Source organism: Malaya genurostris, chromosome 3 (assembly GCF_030247185.1).
Source record: "Malaya genurostris strain Urasoe2022 chromosome 3, Malgen_1.1, whole genome shotgun sequence".
Taxonomy (NCBI): Eukaryota; Metazoa; Arthropoda; class Insecta; order Diptera; family Culicidae; genus Malaya; species Malaya genurostris.
In genome coordinates, this window is record NC_080572.1 from 303,007,058 (window position 1) to 303,023,785 (window position 16,728).

The window sequence follows — 16,728 nt, forward strand, 5'->3', positions numbered from 1 at the left end:
TACATCACTTCAAATGGCGACAATTTACTGCACAGATCATTCTCGAATATCATGAGAATGAGTGGTCCTAAGTGGCTCCCTTGTATCCCCTCGTAAAGAACAGAAATAGTCTTCTTAACCTGATGCACGTTAAGATTATTCCAATTGGGTGGCCATATCATTTACTTTAGCGGTTTCAGGCTCCGGAAATAGTGGTCAAAAACTACTAAATGTCTCGAAAAATGATTCGGTCTTCACCCTCTTCATTAATCCACACTTACACTTTTTGTCTATAATGTTTATTTTTTACTTTTTCGAGAACAAGTTTAACATGATAATCCTAGAGAACCAACATTATGAGGTTTCGTTAACAGTTAAGAACATCTTTCTTATTTGCAGAATCTTGCTCGAACTATTGCGTGTGCGCTCGGTAGTAATCTTATCGGTCATTCAGCACCATTGTATGTAGTTTTGACAATGTCCTGTGTAACCGCACTGTAGGACCAGCCGTGGTGAACTTTATCGATAGTGGAGTTACGATCACCACGAAACTCTTAAAACCACTATTTCACAGATATTAATAACGATACGCTCCGACATCTTCCGCGCACAGATCGCATTGCACTTTTAAAGCTCTTTAACAGAGTATAGTCTTTCGAGAAATCCTAGGCAGATAGAAAAACAGTAATCACTACACTGTCCCAATCCCCAAATGTTGTGCGGGGTCCTTCTCCACCAGCAATTTCCGACCAATTAGCCACTCTCCTGTGTCACATATTGGAGCGCTCTGATGAAATTAACCACCGTAGACAGGAAACACCTAATCAAGGTTCTATCCTTACAACTTACAACTTACAACAGAGCCGTCAGAGCTGCCTCAAATCTACTTCCAAGCAGCCCAGCTACAGCTGCATGCGTATAATCCAACGTCTTCCCATTCCGCTGGTATTCAGCTTGGCTCATCTTTCTCCGATCCCTGGGGTGGTTGGAAAAGACCTACGATGAACAAAAAAGCTCTCTCTGGAAAATGGAAGTACAGAAGCTTCACGGGAAATAACCTTCCAAATCTGACCCACCTGCACCGGGTTTGGAAAAGGCCTTGGTACCAGTCCGACCTTCCCAAAACCGAACCTTAAGTGGCATTCTCCCACAGAACCAAGCCACCCCCAACTGTGACCAGAAACAACTTTCTCCAGATCTATGCGGACATGTTTACATTAATCCCCTTGTACGAACACGAACAGTGAACGGAACAGGAATGGTTTTGAGACCAAATGTTTACTTTTTGAGTTATAAGAAGTTTTGTGTCAAAATGTTCAGTTTTTTGACAATATCTGATCTTAATACAATCCTAAAAACATAATATTATTTTAGACTTAGATTCTGCACGGTAATAGCTATCCAACAAGCCATAGATTGTCAAAATCCGTCCATTTTTAACGGAGATATCGATATTATTGTGTAAGCGACTTTCGCCTTCTTCCAGTAGGAGTTTTGAGCGCTGAATGACAAAGCAATGCTTGGGAGCAACGTAAAACACAATTTTTTATACTGTTACATACAATTGTTTCTAAGTACCAAAAAGACTGTGCCATCAAAGAGAGACGGATATCATCGCAACAACAAAAACCCAGCATGGCTCATTTAACATAGAATCGACACCAGTGCGAGAGCGAATTTCTCTCGATGACATTTCTGAGAATCAAAGGTTAGCACGCTGCTGTGGGGATCCTCTCTGAAGCAACAAACGGTCGCTTAATCTCGTCTCGCGATCCGATTCTATACAGACAGTTGATAATTACGATAGAAACATTTTACTATTGCCGCTTATCCTAACTATGTGCATATAACCTTAGTATAAGTTGTGTCTATGAAAATGTCTGTGAAAGCTCCTCACAAGGGTTTTGAAATATTGCAACCTAGTATGAGAATCATCAAGTTGAATCATCGATTCGATCATTATCAGACTGTAAGTTTCTTTTAAGGGCCGCGAAATACTCAGAGTATGAAGTAGAGCGAAGAAATGTAACAAAGTTCTCTCACGGTTCATGCATTGAGAGACTCGAGTTCTTGTAGCATCTTCTGCCGGATTGAAAATGTTGTATACAATATAGATAGCAATATAGCAGCTTCTGTCAAATTTTCGGCAATCACCAACACTGTATAGCATACGCAATCGTTCGAATATGACATATTTTAACCATATGATGGCAGCATTTTCGAGTTGAAAGTTATTCCATAATTATATTGATTTAAACTGCTCACAGCAATAAATGCAAGAAGCACATAATACCCATATACCATTCGAATCAGTTCGTCAAATGCGTGTGTGACAAATAATTTCACTCAATTTTCTCGGAGATGACTCAACCGTGTTCTACAAACTCAGATTCATATGAGAAGTCGTATGTTCCCAAACAAGGTTCCTGAATTACGTTTGGATCCGATTTCTGGTTCCGGGACTACAGGATGATATGTGAAACGAAATTAAAGCAGTGTTACTCATTTTTCTCGTTGATGGCTAAACCGATCTAAGTTTCAAATGAAATCTAGGAACCATGAAAGATTAAAAGGAAAAGTCTTAAGATACTATAAAACATCCGGCTTTTAGCCAGATCCAACTTCCGATTTAGGGGATACAGAGTGATTAGTATAAAAATGTCCGTTTCACATAAATTTATCAGGTTTATCAGGTTTACAGATTTGGATAGTCTATAACCAAATAAACTTTTTTCAGTTTTAGCGGTATTCAGTTTTCGATTCGAAAGGTACCCAGAAATTTAATTCGCACTACGATTTCTCAAAGATGTCTACACTGATTTTCAAACAGTTTGAATCAAATGTAAACTATACTGATGAGGATTTAACTGACTTCGGCTACACCGATTCCGGTTCCAGTATCGAATCGTTTCTCAAAGCTCAATCAATCAACTCTTAAGAAAGGCCAAATCGAATTTCAAAAACAAAAATTCAAATTAAAGGATTTATGGTCCCAATTAATAATCATCCGATTCTGGAATTACAGGGGGATGAATTTTTAAAATTCATACCGATATATTCAGAAGATGACAATCCAAAAAAGCTTCAAAGTCGGACTCAAAACTATTGCAATTTATTCGTCATATTAATTTATGGCCATACGAATCGTTTTCGGTTATTCAGGTTCCTGAATACCGGTTCTGGTAGTACCGTAAATAACCGTAAACTCTAAAGTGGAACTTATTTCGACATTTCATGGAATGTTCAATCGATTATTACACGTTTAGATTAAAATTCGATCCGATTTGCAGTTTCAACATTACAGGGTAATGAGTGAATAGAACTTTAAATTGCCACTTGAAACGACGGTCATTGAAATAATGTCATGAGAACTAAAACACCGAAGAGTATTCATGCAAAAACACATGCGGATGATAAAAAAAAGGTATCATCATCACACTGCTAGGTGGATTAAGCACGTTTTTTAAACTACAACCTGGAATACCACACGGTAAATTAAGCTCCGAGATTGATGCATAGATGGAGTTGCCAACAAAATAAAAAAAATCTGTATTATATTTCAAGAGTATTGCATGAACTTGAAATGTTTGGTTCACGATTTACATTGAATTAAGTTACGCTAGTCTTGATATTCTCTACACAATGGGTTGGAAACAATTACGTTTCAGATTACTGTCGCACCCACCATATTTACCGAATATGGTCCCAGCGACTACGACCTGTTTGAAGGCATGAAAAATGCTCTCAGGAGGCAAAAGATAAATTGTTCCACAATTTAGAACTGGTAAAAAAGCGCTGAACTAATTTTGTTACTTTAGAAAAAGATGAATAAAGTTGAGTTTTGACCAAAAAAAGTATTTTTAATAGTTAATCGCGAAACTTTTCCACGTGTTATAATATTCGTTCAAAGTACTCCATGCTTGATACTAGAATATTACAGCCTGCAAAACACTAGAGATGTACAGTGAATGTCTGAAGAGAAACCAGCTCGCATTGTTTTCTTCGAACACTATCACACTCTTTCAGGATGAGTGTATTTGATTGAGATACCGATACGGAACAGTGGAGAAAGACTACGTGGGCACGTTCAACGAATTCAGTATCGTTCCAAGGAATTAATTAAAGGAACAGTGAAGTAAGCAATTCCAATTGATATACATATATCCCTCAATTTTTACACAATAATGAATGAACTTCTTTTTGAATTGATACACATCTCATCCAGGTATCTTATTTGTATTTCAAAATCTATATACACTGTCTTACATTATAGCTTCGTTTGTAAACTACTCGACTTTTTTCGCTTCTGTTATTTAATCATTTACCGTAGTAATTTGGAAGAATCAAACTATTTTGAAACGCTACCATTCTGCTAGCATTTCTTTCTTTAATGTTTTATGAGAAAGATTCACTGTCTAAAAAAACGAGTAAGATTCTATAAAAACTAACGCATTTCTAACAGCTAGATAAGATGTCCTGGAGCTTTGTCTCACGCTCGTCTCGGATCCGGTACATTAAATCGTCTTGCAAACTGATTTTGAACTAAGGTTTATCTTACGAACTAAACTATGTTAAACGTATGGTCATAAAAGCAACTAAAAGTACGATAATGGACGGGTAAAGTCAATAAAAAATCTTTTGTTTTTTCTCTGTTCAATAAGAAACAATCCAAATGCATTCCGCTATTTCAGTAGTACAAGCAAATTAAACTAGTAACCTCCTCTACGAGTAGTCCACTCAACTGGAAAAAAAATGCTGTCTTCTAAATGCAGTTATTTATCCCTTCAAAATAGTTCAGTGCACTTGGCACAGTGGAGGTCACGGCTAGCAATTAGTAACTTCCTGATATTACAACATGCAACCTGATTAGTGATGTGAAAGACCGTTTCTGTTTGGTTCGCAGACTTGATTTTCAGAATGAACAAGTCGAAGGTTACTTTTTACAAGGATACCAAGAACACGGAGATAAAAATAAACTAAGGATTGTTACTAGCTACTATTCGGGCTGCAAAATAGAAAATGTACGCGTGTTGAACACATTATTTACAGCTGCTGTTGAGATTCTCGTTTGCATTGTCTGAACCGTAGTCGCAGTGATCGTCGTCATCGTCGGTATCCTCTTCTGTTGGAGTGCTCCCGTTGAATTGGGTCTGTTAATCCAACCGAAAGGCACGTAACACCTTAGACATTAAATAAACCATTCTCGTCGTTTGGTCACCTGGTGACCGGTCGCCGATTGCACAACTGCATCGTCCGGATCAAGAGCTGCTTCCGCTCCTTTGTCCTCCTGCGTCAGATATTCACCCTTATGGCGGTTCATGTAGCGTCCAATCAGGATGGCCATAATGACCAACAAAAGGAAAATAATTGCCAGGACACCTGAAACCAGAAAAACAAGTTTAGTTAACTCAACTCGTCTGTCAGTTTGTAGTGTGTGCATTGCTTACTTCCTAAAATAGCAGTGTCAACACCGTACGCATCACGCAGTCTGTCCTCATCCACCAATGGAGGCGGTCGTGTCTCAATTTCAATGGGCGGATGAGTAACCGGTTCAACACCACAGAAATCTTCCGTCAATGGAGCTGTAAAGATTTACATTATTAGAACTTTATACTCAAATGTTATCTGGTCCAGGATGATACTTACTTCCCAAAGACTTCACGTTCGCTGGTGGATTTTCCTGGAACAGGAACTTCAAAGGATAAATGTCATCAAACTCCACCCTTGAAATACAGCCAATAAAACCATCCTTCATCGACTCGTTCTTGCCAATGTACATGTATTCGATATTGTTAAATTGCGCATCCGCCGAATCCTTAATATCGAAGTGATATTCTTTCGGCTCGTAGTTGTCCACCTCCAGTACAGCCGTTGCTCCGCCGTTCTTTCTCGAGAATCTAACGTTATGATACTGACCTAATCCAAAATTTTTCGTAGGATATATTAACTCCTGCCGCTCGAAACCAAAATCGAACACCACTCGTAAATGACCGGAATTCGAAATCATAATCGTCAAATATTCCTTAGACTGGCTAGAGAAGAAACCCAACAGAAAACCTTTAGGTATGGTGGTGGTAAATCCAACTCGAATCCTTTCATGCAACGTCGAACGGAACGCACCTTGGAAATCATACTTTATCATCGAACTGGCTTTCATGTTGACTCCGATTTCTGAAAAATATAATATAAATAATGAAATTTTTGCTCTACACGTTCGTAAATTTCAAATAGTATACCGTCAGCACAAATGGGTCCCTTGAACGAACTCCAACGACAGTCGCATTCGAAGTTATCGTACCTTTCGGCACATGTTCCGTTGTTCAGGCAGGGACTGGACTCACACCGACCTACGCATCCCGGTGACACACCGTACAATTTACGTTCAGCATAAGATTTCAGATCTACATGAATTCCGTTAAGCAGGAAAGCACGAATACAACCAACATATCCATCCCGATAGTCGATGTTAGCACCGACTACCAATTCCGACGTTAAATGCAATGCACGTACCGGACCTGGTGGCTCACGAACCTCCGCCCGAATCGATCCATCCACGACAAGCCGAGCTTCTTTCCGGTTTCGTTCTACACTAACCGAATGCCATCGATTATCACTCAAGCGGTAGCTCGTTTCCACGTAAACTTTCTGTGTCCCGGTGCCAGCTTGATATTCGAAAAGAAGTTTTTTTCCGCCGACGATAATCAAACGAATGAAATCTGTAGGTCCTTTGGCATTCAAGATAACCGCATCCTCCGTAGTCGTCTTGAACTCAAAATAGATGTCACCCGAATGGCCCATATCGAAAGGTGGTAAATTGATGGTAGCATCCTTGATGCGGAAAGTAACCACATTGTTGAACAAATTATCACCCTCACACTTCAACGGACCCAGTGTGTAGCGACCTAGTTTTTCATCCAGTGGAGTACCCGTATCGCCGAACCTGAGTGCTCGCACGGGAAGATGTTCCATTTCTCTAATATCTCCTCCATCTTCTTGCCACTCCAAACTGTTTGCATCACAGTTACACCACTTGGTAGGCTCAATGCAGTTGCCAATAATACCGCACTCACATTTTCTCGATCCCGGTAACGCACCGGCCCAGTAATCCATGGGTTGATTGTTCCGAGAGACCCACCACGAATAAGGTCGGAAAGTTTCCGCATCAGACGGTGAGTTGAACAGCCTCGATGATCTGCACGCATAGTTCAATCGTTGCCAGCAGGACTGCGAGCGGTTCAGCAATGCCTCGATTTGTGGAAGATCTGCTTCGTAAATAATATTTTGCTCAAATGACCCCGGCTCCGAAAAACCATCCACTCTGGTCGTATGCTCCGAACTGTGGCTTAGCACAGTAATAACTCTACCATCACTGTAGAACTCGCAGGTCACAGGGAACGGTGCCAAAGGTCCACTTCCATCCACATCGATGTTGATCGTAGTTCTCGATTGAACTACGTTAACATTTTTGTACGCCTGACATGATAACGGATTCAATGACGTGTGGCAAACTGCTCCAGCATAGCCAGTTCCCGCACAGTCACACGAAAACTCCAACGAGTTCTGCCTGCACACGCCACTATGTTTGCACGGATTCGGATTGCATCGATCGATCATGTGGCACGCATCAAACAGCATCTCACCCTTGCAGCAGTACTCCTCTTCCTTCCAGTCCGATGGAGGCCGAATGTTGCCATCGATGATAATAGTTCTCATACAGCCCACAAAGCCGTCCTTGGTCTTGCCGCCTCCAATGTAGTACAGCTCACCGGTAAGAATGTCCAAGAGTCTGCGTGAAACAAACGGTTCCAGGTTAATCACCAGCAAAACACAATCGATTGAAAAGCTTTAAAGGGATCTTAAATTTGGTTAGAAGCCACACAAATCCAGGCATTAAACGCTTTTTTTTTCATTAGCCTAAACAAACACACACACTCTCGGTTAGGATGGGGGCAATCATTACCTGCCATCGATTCCTGAGCCATTGTTTGCGAAAGCCCTGCAGTTGATGGAATTTTATTTGAAATTTCATATTGAAAAAGTTTTTGCTTTCTATTCTAAAACAGACACAGTAACAATATTCCCGAGAAAAAAATACTAACTTCCCCTACGATTTTTTTTTTTTTTTGGTCACAAGTAACCAATTTGTGGTATCCAATTATTTTGTTTACTTTTTATCTTCAACTCTTCAGTGCATAGCAGTTAATACACTAAGCAGAAGTATCTACATTTGAGATACTTGAACTTGAACTGTAGTCGCGATGTTCCGAAAGTAAAACATTTACGAAATATTGTAATTCAACATGACTTTTCTTTTTGATAAATTTTGAAATTGTGAGATCATATTTATACTAATGGGCTTGTGCAAGCTTTCGCAACTTGATTGCGGGAGAACGAAGTTTTAAATATTGATGCAATGTGATTGAATTTATATGACCAGGGTGGCAAGTGAATTAGCGATTTCAATTTCCCGGTTTTCCCGGTGGCGAGACTAAAAATTCCCGGTTTTTTAACATGTCCAAAAAACATCGAGAGTTGAGAAACAACTATATTTCGGGTATCTCCTTGGAACCACGATTAAAACTCTCATCCACAGTTTGTCCAAACGTTTATCTTCTGAACTAACATGGTCCAATGTATTCCATCTTTATTTTGCCTTTTACTTCGCCAGTAACTTCGATGTATCAATATGATTAAAACAAGAAACATATCTCTCCAACGGTGATGAAAGTGATCAGTCTTGCATTTCATGAAGGAATGAAGCATCAAAATTCTTACAATTTTCTTGAAAAATCAACACAATTTATTCAAACTTTTTGCTTTTTCCAAGAATGCTCTTAAGCGAAGCTTTCACATCATATTCGACGGTCATATTATTGGTGGTGTTTTGTAGTTTTTCAGAAATATCATCAGTTATTTGAAAGCCTAATGATGAAAAATTAAATTTAAAGTCTTACAATTAAAAATAAAATAATTATTTTTCGATCTATTCAATCTTTTTCAAGACTACCACTAAATCAGTCTTTTAAAGGCTATCTGGAAAATCAATCCTTCTTAAAAATTATGCAAGTTAGGAGTGTATTCTAGAAATCGGAAAAACCGTGCATTTCACAGAACTGTTGAAAACTTGATAGTTGTACCAAAAGAATTAATTCTATTGAACCGTTCTTTCGTTTTTCTGAAACTTTGTATGTTTCTTCGAAAATAATATGAGAGCTATAAATTATATTTTGTAGTAAACAGATTCAATAATAGTGAAGTCTTTTAGCATGTGTTCTACCAACAATCATTCTCTTTTATATACATTTTCAAAGTACGCGAACTTCTACCAAATTCCTCAAACCAGCAAACGTTTCGAAAGACTATTCTATAGAAAAGAAAAAAGAGCTACCATTCTTCAATAAAGAACTCCAGTTCACTCAATCTTCGAGGAGAACTAGTTCTTTTGTACCGGTCGCGGACTAGTGTATTCCAATACTTTTTTAGCCTGGTATAGTATAAGGTTAAAAATTAAAAATGAATGAACTAAAGCACAACAATCCTCCCGCAAACCCGATTCCTTCTAACAACCAGTGACGTCTCGGGTTGTGCACTGCTTATATGGTATAATATCAGAACCGTTTCGACGTTGCAACTGAGCCAGCAATTTGTTTTCAACTGCCGTAAGCATAAGCCACCGAAACCTCTCCTGAATGTATGAGTACAAGTTCTCACAGAGTTGACAGTTTGACCAGTTATACAGTGCACGAGGTGCACATGAGGACCATTGCTAACAACATATACGATATCCCTTCAGAGTTGGGTTTTTGGCGAGAGAACAAAATCCTTCTAGAATTCTTAAAATGTACGCTTGTCACTGTAGAAAAACAACAACAATCTATGCCTCTAGTGACTGAGATTATCTAAATTTGATTCTCTTATCATCGACACTGAACAGGCTCCTCCGAACTCTGAAAAACCAGTTTCAGCTGTCAAAGAAGGAAATCAAATACTCCTTGCAAATGGTGGATAAAATGAAAGTCGACAGCTTTGTCGATTGTGTGAATCCTATTGAACAACAAGTATTGTCACAATTTCACATTACTGAGACAAATTTTGATGAAATTAGTGGAATCATTAGCTGGCAATTAAAAACACGGTTCCTAAGAATTCTTATAAAAATATTAAACATGTTGCCTGATGTTACTTTTACCATTATGCATACTTATTCTGAAATTTGAAGACAAACACTAGAAAAGGTTCTAAGTGCAAATGACAGTTCCTCTTTCTTTACTCTTTCTTTCGATTATTACGGTCCTATAGGCAATCCTTCTATCTTACACTTTGCATAGATTTGTTTTACTCATATCACAGCACCACTTTGTAGCCAAAATTCGATGTTACCACGAATTTATCGATTACTTACTTCCTCGAGACATTTAAACTACTCTCTGTCAGCAGCAATGCAAAAATCTAATCAAAGAGATCTGAAAACACAGAGATCTTTGATCAGAAGCCAAATATTTGAAGGTTTATCCTTTTCACGAATGTACAGGTACATAAGAAGTAAACATGTCAATATAATGCAAGAAACCTATTCCAGAAATCTAATAATCTGTAAACACATAATTCTGGAAATCTAATGGTTAATTTTCGTTTTTTAATTGCTCAACACCGGTGCAGTGCTACAGCAAAGCTTCCAAAAGCGAACGAAAATTATGTAAACACAAATTATGTAAACACAACACAAACACAAACATCATCTGTGATGAAAAATGTATTTAGAGAGCAAAACTAAAAAGGTCACACCACCAGAAAACATATCTTTATTACTGTATCGAGCACAATAATCGCTATAAATCGGTATTGTTGGCGGTGTTGCTACCATTGAAAGTTAAATCCACCTTGTGCGCACAAAGGACAATACCCTTAAAGGGTAACTTTCAATTGGTAAGAATTTTGAGAGAAATTGAGTGCGTTTAAGGGTTATGAAGAATTTACAGGACCTTATTTTTGGTACCAAACCGAAATGAGACATTAACAAAATAATATATAGAGAGAAAATTTATGAAATTTCAGGAAAAACTAGTTCAGAATGTAATGTACACATGTGTGAAATTTTATTACAATCTGTCCAATGGTCCAAGCAAGACGTGGTTAAAGAAGAGAAAAAATGTGTACACGGTTGAGTAAAGTCCAGACCAATACGACAGGTAGATCGTGAAACAAATCGACAGTAGTCTGTGTGGTGAAGTCGTTCAAGAAGACCCAGACGACTCCGCGCACAGCGAGTCTCCCCTTATAAAACTTAGCAAAAACCCTGAATATTTCATAACTACCTGTTCCATCTTGATATTCTATAAAACAATACTCAATTCATCCAAAGTGAGATAATGGTTTTCTAAACTGTTTTAATATTTATCTTGCGTTTCTTGTTAACGTTCGAAAGTCTTCAGGGTGCAACGATATTCCTAATCAAAATATTCTTAATCAAGAATGGTATAGAAACTTGAAATAGTATCTGTGTTTTGGCATACGTTTTGAAGTCATCGTTTGAATCTTTTGGTAATAGCGTCGAATTTGAGGTTATAAATACATGCGATTTTCACTCAGCGTTAAGATTTGTTGTTTTCTCCGTCACGTTTGGATCTGTGAGAATTTGTATGCACACATTTAGGAGAGGCTATGTCAGTTGAAAGCAAATTGATGAAGTTATTAACAGACTTGCTTGACGTGCAGAGCGCCAAATTTTATTCTTCTGTTGTATCAATGATAGGAAACAATAAATTCCCAACCAATAAATAAAAAATCCCCATCCAAAAGTTTATCGCTACTTCATTGTATTGAAAAACAAGAGAATATCCATTCCTTAAACGTAAGTTTTCATTTACAACGATCTGTTACATCTGATTTAATACCACATAAGTGTACAACCCGTAAATTTTGTCACGAGAAGTTGGTAAAGAATAATGTCTCCCGAAGCCTGTTGGTTCCATGAAGGCCGGATCTGGCATCATGCCGTCAAGCGACACCGATGATGGACAGGTACGAAGGCAACGTTTATGTTATCTTGCCGATCAAATCCACCAAACTCGTTAAAATGACTTGGTAGATTTGATCGGCAAGATGGATCAGTGTGTGTGTGTGTGCGTGTGTCAAATAATTTCACTAGGTTTTCTCGGAGATGGCTGAACCGATTTTGACAAACTTAGAATACGAAATTCCTGAACTTCATCCGGATTCGACTTCCGGTTCCGGAATTATAGGGTAAAGTGTGTTCAATATTGTACATCGTCACTTGAACCGGCGAAATAAAAAAACGTAAAAAATTTCTAAACTGGTCTCAAAACTACACAAATTGATAGTCATTATCAGTAGGCAACTAAACAAACCGATTCCGGCTATCCTGGTTCCCGGTATCCGGTTCATGAAGTACCGGAAATAGTGGTCATATATACCAAAATGGATCTCACTCACTTTTTGAGAAGAGTTTGTATGTCATGTTAGTTGGGGGGACGGGTATAGTGTGATGGGTAAGTCGATGCCTTTCACGCAGCCCGCCTGGGTTCGATTCCCAACCCCGCACATAGGGTCAGAAAGTTTTTCTGGCCCGAAGAGGCGAATGACCTTAAGGTTAAAACCTCTATAATCGAAACAAAAAAAAAAAAAAATGTTAGTTGGTGGCCGTACGAACCGACTTTGATTATACCGGTTCTCGGGTTCCGGTGCCGGAAGTGCATATAATAGTGAACCCATTTCGTTTTCTTAAGGATGACTTACGCAATTAAAGCACTGTTTTATTCTGTATGTTATGCATAAACAATCTCTTGGTTTCTTTCAAAAATCGAAGAGAAATATTTTGAATAGAATACCTCAATATTTTATGTACATGAGAAAGGCATCATTACACCACTAGGTGGATTAAAACAGGTTTTGCTACATGCCATCGGAAAAATGATCACCATTTTATGATAAAATTTTCAGCTGTGTGACATAATCTCAAATAATTCAAAATTAAACTTTTCTGAAATGTTTGGTATAAACGAGTATCAAAGAGAATAATTCATAAGGCGCGTTTGCCTTTCTCGTATTTTTAAAGCTCATAGCTCTGTGATCTGTGAAAGAATTTATATAATCTAACTACCAATAGAATCGACATTTTTCAACTTAAACGTGCATATCAACAGCATTGAAGTATTTCAATAGTACACTATTGAAAAACCTGTCTCATTTGACCCATAATTTATACAATTGATCAACTAATTGATATTCGGAAGTGTTAAGGAACATGTCAGTTGTTTTCGTATTCACGACATCCAGTTATGTCTCTGACGTTACCCACTCGCCTTTTTAACCTATTTTTGCCTTTCTCTATAGAAAGGTATTAGAATTGCTGGAAAAACCGACTTTCGAACGGAGCCTCGGAGACCCATAGTGTTATATACCATTCGACTCAGCTCGACGAGATCGGAAAATGTCTGTGTGTGTGCGTGTGTGTGTGTGTGTATGTATGTGTGTATGTATGTGTATGTGTGTATGTATGTGCACTTTTCGAAGATATTTGAACGCGCTCAATTTTCTCAGAGATGGCTCAACCGATTTTAACAAACTTGGGCTCGTTTGAAAGCTACTATCGGGGCATTGATCAAGTTCGAAGATAAAATGGCTGTGACTTTTGGTTCCGGAGATATGATTGTATAAGTGACGTAACCGACAAAAAGCGTTGTATTTGAACGCGCTCAATTTTCTCAGAGATGGCTGATCTGATTTTAACAAACTTGGGCTCGTTTGAAAGCTACTGTCGGGCCGTTGATCAAGTTCGAAGATCAAATGGTTGTGACTTTTGGTTCCAGATATATGATGGTATAAGTGACGTAACCGACAAAACACGTTGATTTTTACCGCTCTTGTATATATAAGGGTGCCAAAATTTTGGGATCAACTCTATTTTCGTAAAGTTCTAGTGCTCAAAAGTTTAAGCACCTCGAAAAAAGCCTTCATGCAAAATTTGACCTAAATTGGACATGCTTAAGGGGTGCTGCCCGGTGGTAAAGGTTTGACAATTATCGATCTTGAAAAAGCACCATAGGGGGGAGTACATGAAATTTCCAAAATCGAAAATTTTTTTTGATGCCAAAACTCTTAAAACTGCATAAAACATCAAAATTTAGTGTCATCTCGAAAAAAAATTTTTTTGAAAAAATCAACTTTCTGGGACTTTCATTTCAAGTCCCAAAAAGTCGATTTTTTCAAAAAAATTTTTTTTCGAGATGACACTAAATCTCGACGTTTCATGCAATTCTAAGCCTTTTGGCATCAAAATTTTTTTTTCGATTTTGAAAATTTCATGTACTCCCCCCTATGGTGATTTTTCAAGATATATGAAAATTTCACTAAGTGGACTAAGAAGGCTTTTTGCCTTTCTCTATAGAAAGGTATTAGAATTGCTGGAAAAACCGACTTTCGAACGGAGCCTCGGAGACCCATAGTGTTATATACCATTCGACTCAGTTCGTCGAGATCGGAAAATGTCTGTGTGTGTGTGTGTGTGTGTGTATGTGTGTGTGTGTATGTGTGTGTGTGTGTATGTGTGTGCACTTTTCGAAGATATTTGAACGCGCTCAATTTTCTCAGAGATGGCTGAACCGATTTGAACAAACTTGGGCTCATTTGAAAGCTACTGTCGGGCCATTGATCAAGTTCGAAGATCAAATGGCTGTGATTTTTGGTTCAGGAGATATGATTCTATAAGTGACGTAACCGACAAAAAGCGTTGTATTTGAACGCGCTCAATTTTCTCAGAGATGGCTGAACCGATTTGAACAAACTTGGGCTCGTTTGAAAGCTACTGTCGGGCCATTGATCAAGTTCGAAGATCAAATGGCTGTGATTTTTGGTTCCGGAGATATGATTCTATAAGTGACGTAACCGACAAAAAGCGTTGTATTTGAACGCGCTCAATTTTCTCAGAGATGGCTGATCCGATTTCAACAAACTTGGGCTCGTTTGAAAGCTACTGTCGTGCCATTGATCAAGTTCGAAGATCAAATGGTTGTGACTTTTGGTTCCAGAAATATGATTGTATAAGTGACGTAACCGACAAAACACGTTGATTTTTACCGCTCTTGTATATATAAGGGTGCCAAAATTTTGGGATCAACTCTATTTTCGTAAAGTTCTAGTGCTCAAAAGTTTAAGCACCTCGAAAAAAGCCTTCATGCAAAATTTGACCTAAATCGGACATGCTTAAGGGGTGCTGCCCGGTGGTAAAGGTTTGACAATTATCGATCTTGAAAAAGCACCATAGGGGGGAGTACATGAAATTTCCAAAATAAAAAATTTTTTTTGATGCCAAAACTCTTAAAACTGCATAAAACATCGAAATTTAGTGTTATCCCGAAAAAATTTTTTTTTGAAAAAATCAACTTTCTGGGACTTAGAAAAATTTTCATATTTTTTCTAAGTCCCAAAAAGTCGACTTTTTCAAAAAAATTTTTTTTCGAGATGACACTAAATCTCGACGTTTCATGCAATTCTAAGCCTTTTGGCATCAAAAATTTTTTTTCGATTTCGAAAATTTCATGTACTCCCTCCTATGGTGATTTTTCAAGATATATGAAAATTCCACTAAGTGGACTAAGAAGGGTTTTGCCTTTCTCTATAGAAAGGTATTAGAATTGCTGGAAAAACCGACTTTCGAACGGAGCCTCGGAGACCCATAGTGTTATATACCATTCGACTCAGTTCGTCGAGATCGGAAAATGTCTGTGTGTGTGTGTGTGTGTGTGTATGTGTGTGTGTGTGTATGTGTGTGTGTGTGTATGTGTGTGCACTTTTCGAAGATATTTGAACGCGCTCAATTTTCTCAGAGATGGCTGAACCGATTTGAACAAACTTGGGCTCGTTTGAAAGCTACTGTCGGGCCATTGATCAAGTTCGAAGATCAAATGGCTGTGATTTTTGGTTCAGGAGATATGATTCTATAAGTGACGTAACCGACAAAAAGCGTTGTATTTGAACGCGCTCAATTTTCTCAGAGATGGCTGAACCGATTTGAACAAACTTGGGCTCGTTTGAAAGCTACTGTCGGGCCATTGATCAAGTTCGAAGATCAAATGGCTGTGATTTTTGGTTCCGGAGATATGATTCTATAAGTGACGTAACCGACAAAAAGCGTTGTATTTGAACGCGCTCAATTTTCTCAGAGATGGCTGATCCGATTTCAACAAACTTGGGCTCGTTTGAAAGCTACTGTCGTGCCATTGATCAAGTTCGAAGATCAAATGGTTGTGACTTTTGGTTCCAGAAATATGATTGTATAAGTGACGTAACCGACAAAACACGTTGATTTTTACCGCTCTTGTATATATAAGGGTGCCAAAATTTTGGGATCAACTCTATTTTCGTAAAGTTCTAGTGCTCAAAAGTTTAAGCACCTCGAAAAAAGCCTTCATGCAAAATTTGACCTAAATCGGACATGCTTAAGGGGTGCTGCCCGGTGGTAAAGGTTTGACAATTATCGATCTTGAAAAAGCACCATAGGGGGGAGTACATGAAATTTCCAAAATAAAAAATTTTTTTTGATGCCAAAACTCTTAAAACTGCATAAAACATCGAAATTTAGTGTTATCCCGAAAAAATTTTTTTTTGAAAAAATCAACTTTCTGGGACTTAGAAAAATTTTCATATTTTTTCTAAGTCCCAAAAAGTCGACTTTTTCAAAAAATTTTTTTTTCGAGATGACACTAAATCTCGACGTTTCATGCAATTCTA

At 38.2% G+C, this 16,728-nt stretch overlaps 1 protein-coding gene across 4 annotated transcripts in view; it reads right to left on the bottom strand.

Annotated features, from left to right (window-relative positions):
- Positions 1 to 4,199: 4,199 nt before the first annotated feature.
- Positions 4,200 to 16,728, bottom strand: part of LOC131433665 (neurexin-4) — a 51,390-nt gene continuing 38,861 nt past the window's right edge. For 2 of the 4 annotated variants that reach the window (XM_058600177.1, XM_058600178.1), the window contains exons 7-11: positions 7,940 to 7,975; positions 6,216 to 7,765; positions 5,626 to 6,150; positions 5,427 to 5,561; positions 4,200 to 5,358 (exon numbers count right to left, since the gene is read on the bottom strand). In XM_058600177.1, coding sequence (XP_058456160.1) covers positions 5,168 to 5,358; positions 5,427 to 5,561; positions 5,626 to 6,150; positions 6,216 to 7,765; positions 7,940 to 7,975 — 2,437 coding nt within the window. In that variant the 3' untranslated portion in view covers positions 4,200 to 5,167. The remainder of the gene's footprint in view (positions 5,359 to 5,426; positions 5,562 to 5,625; positions 6,151 to 6,215; positions 7,766 to 7,939; positions 7,976 to 16,728) is intronic. The other 2 variants (XM_058600180.1, XM_058600181.1) reach the window with 1 other exon arrangement.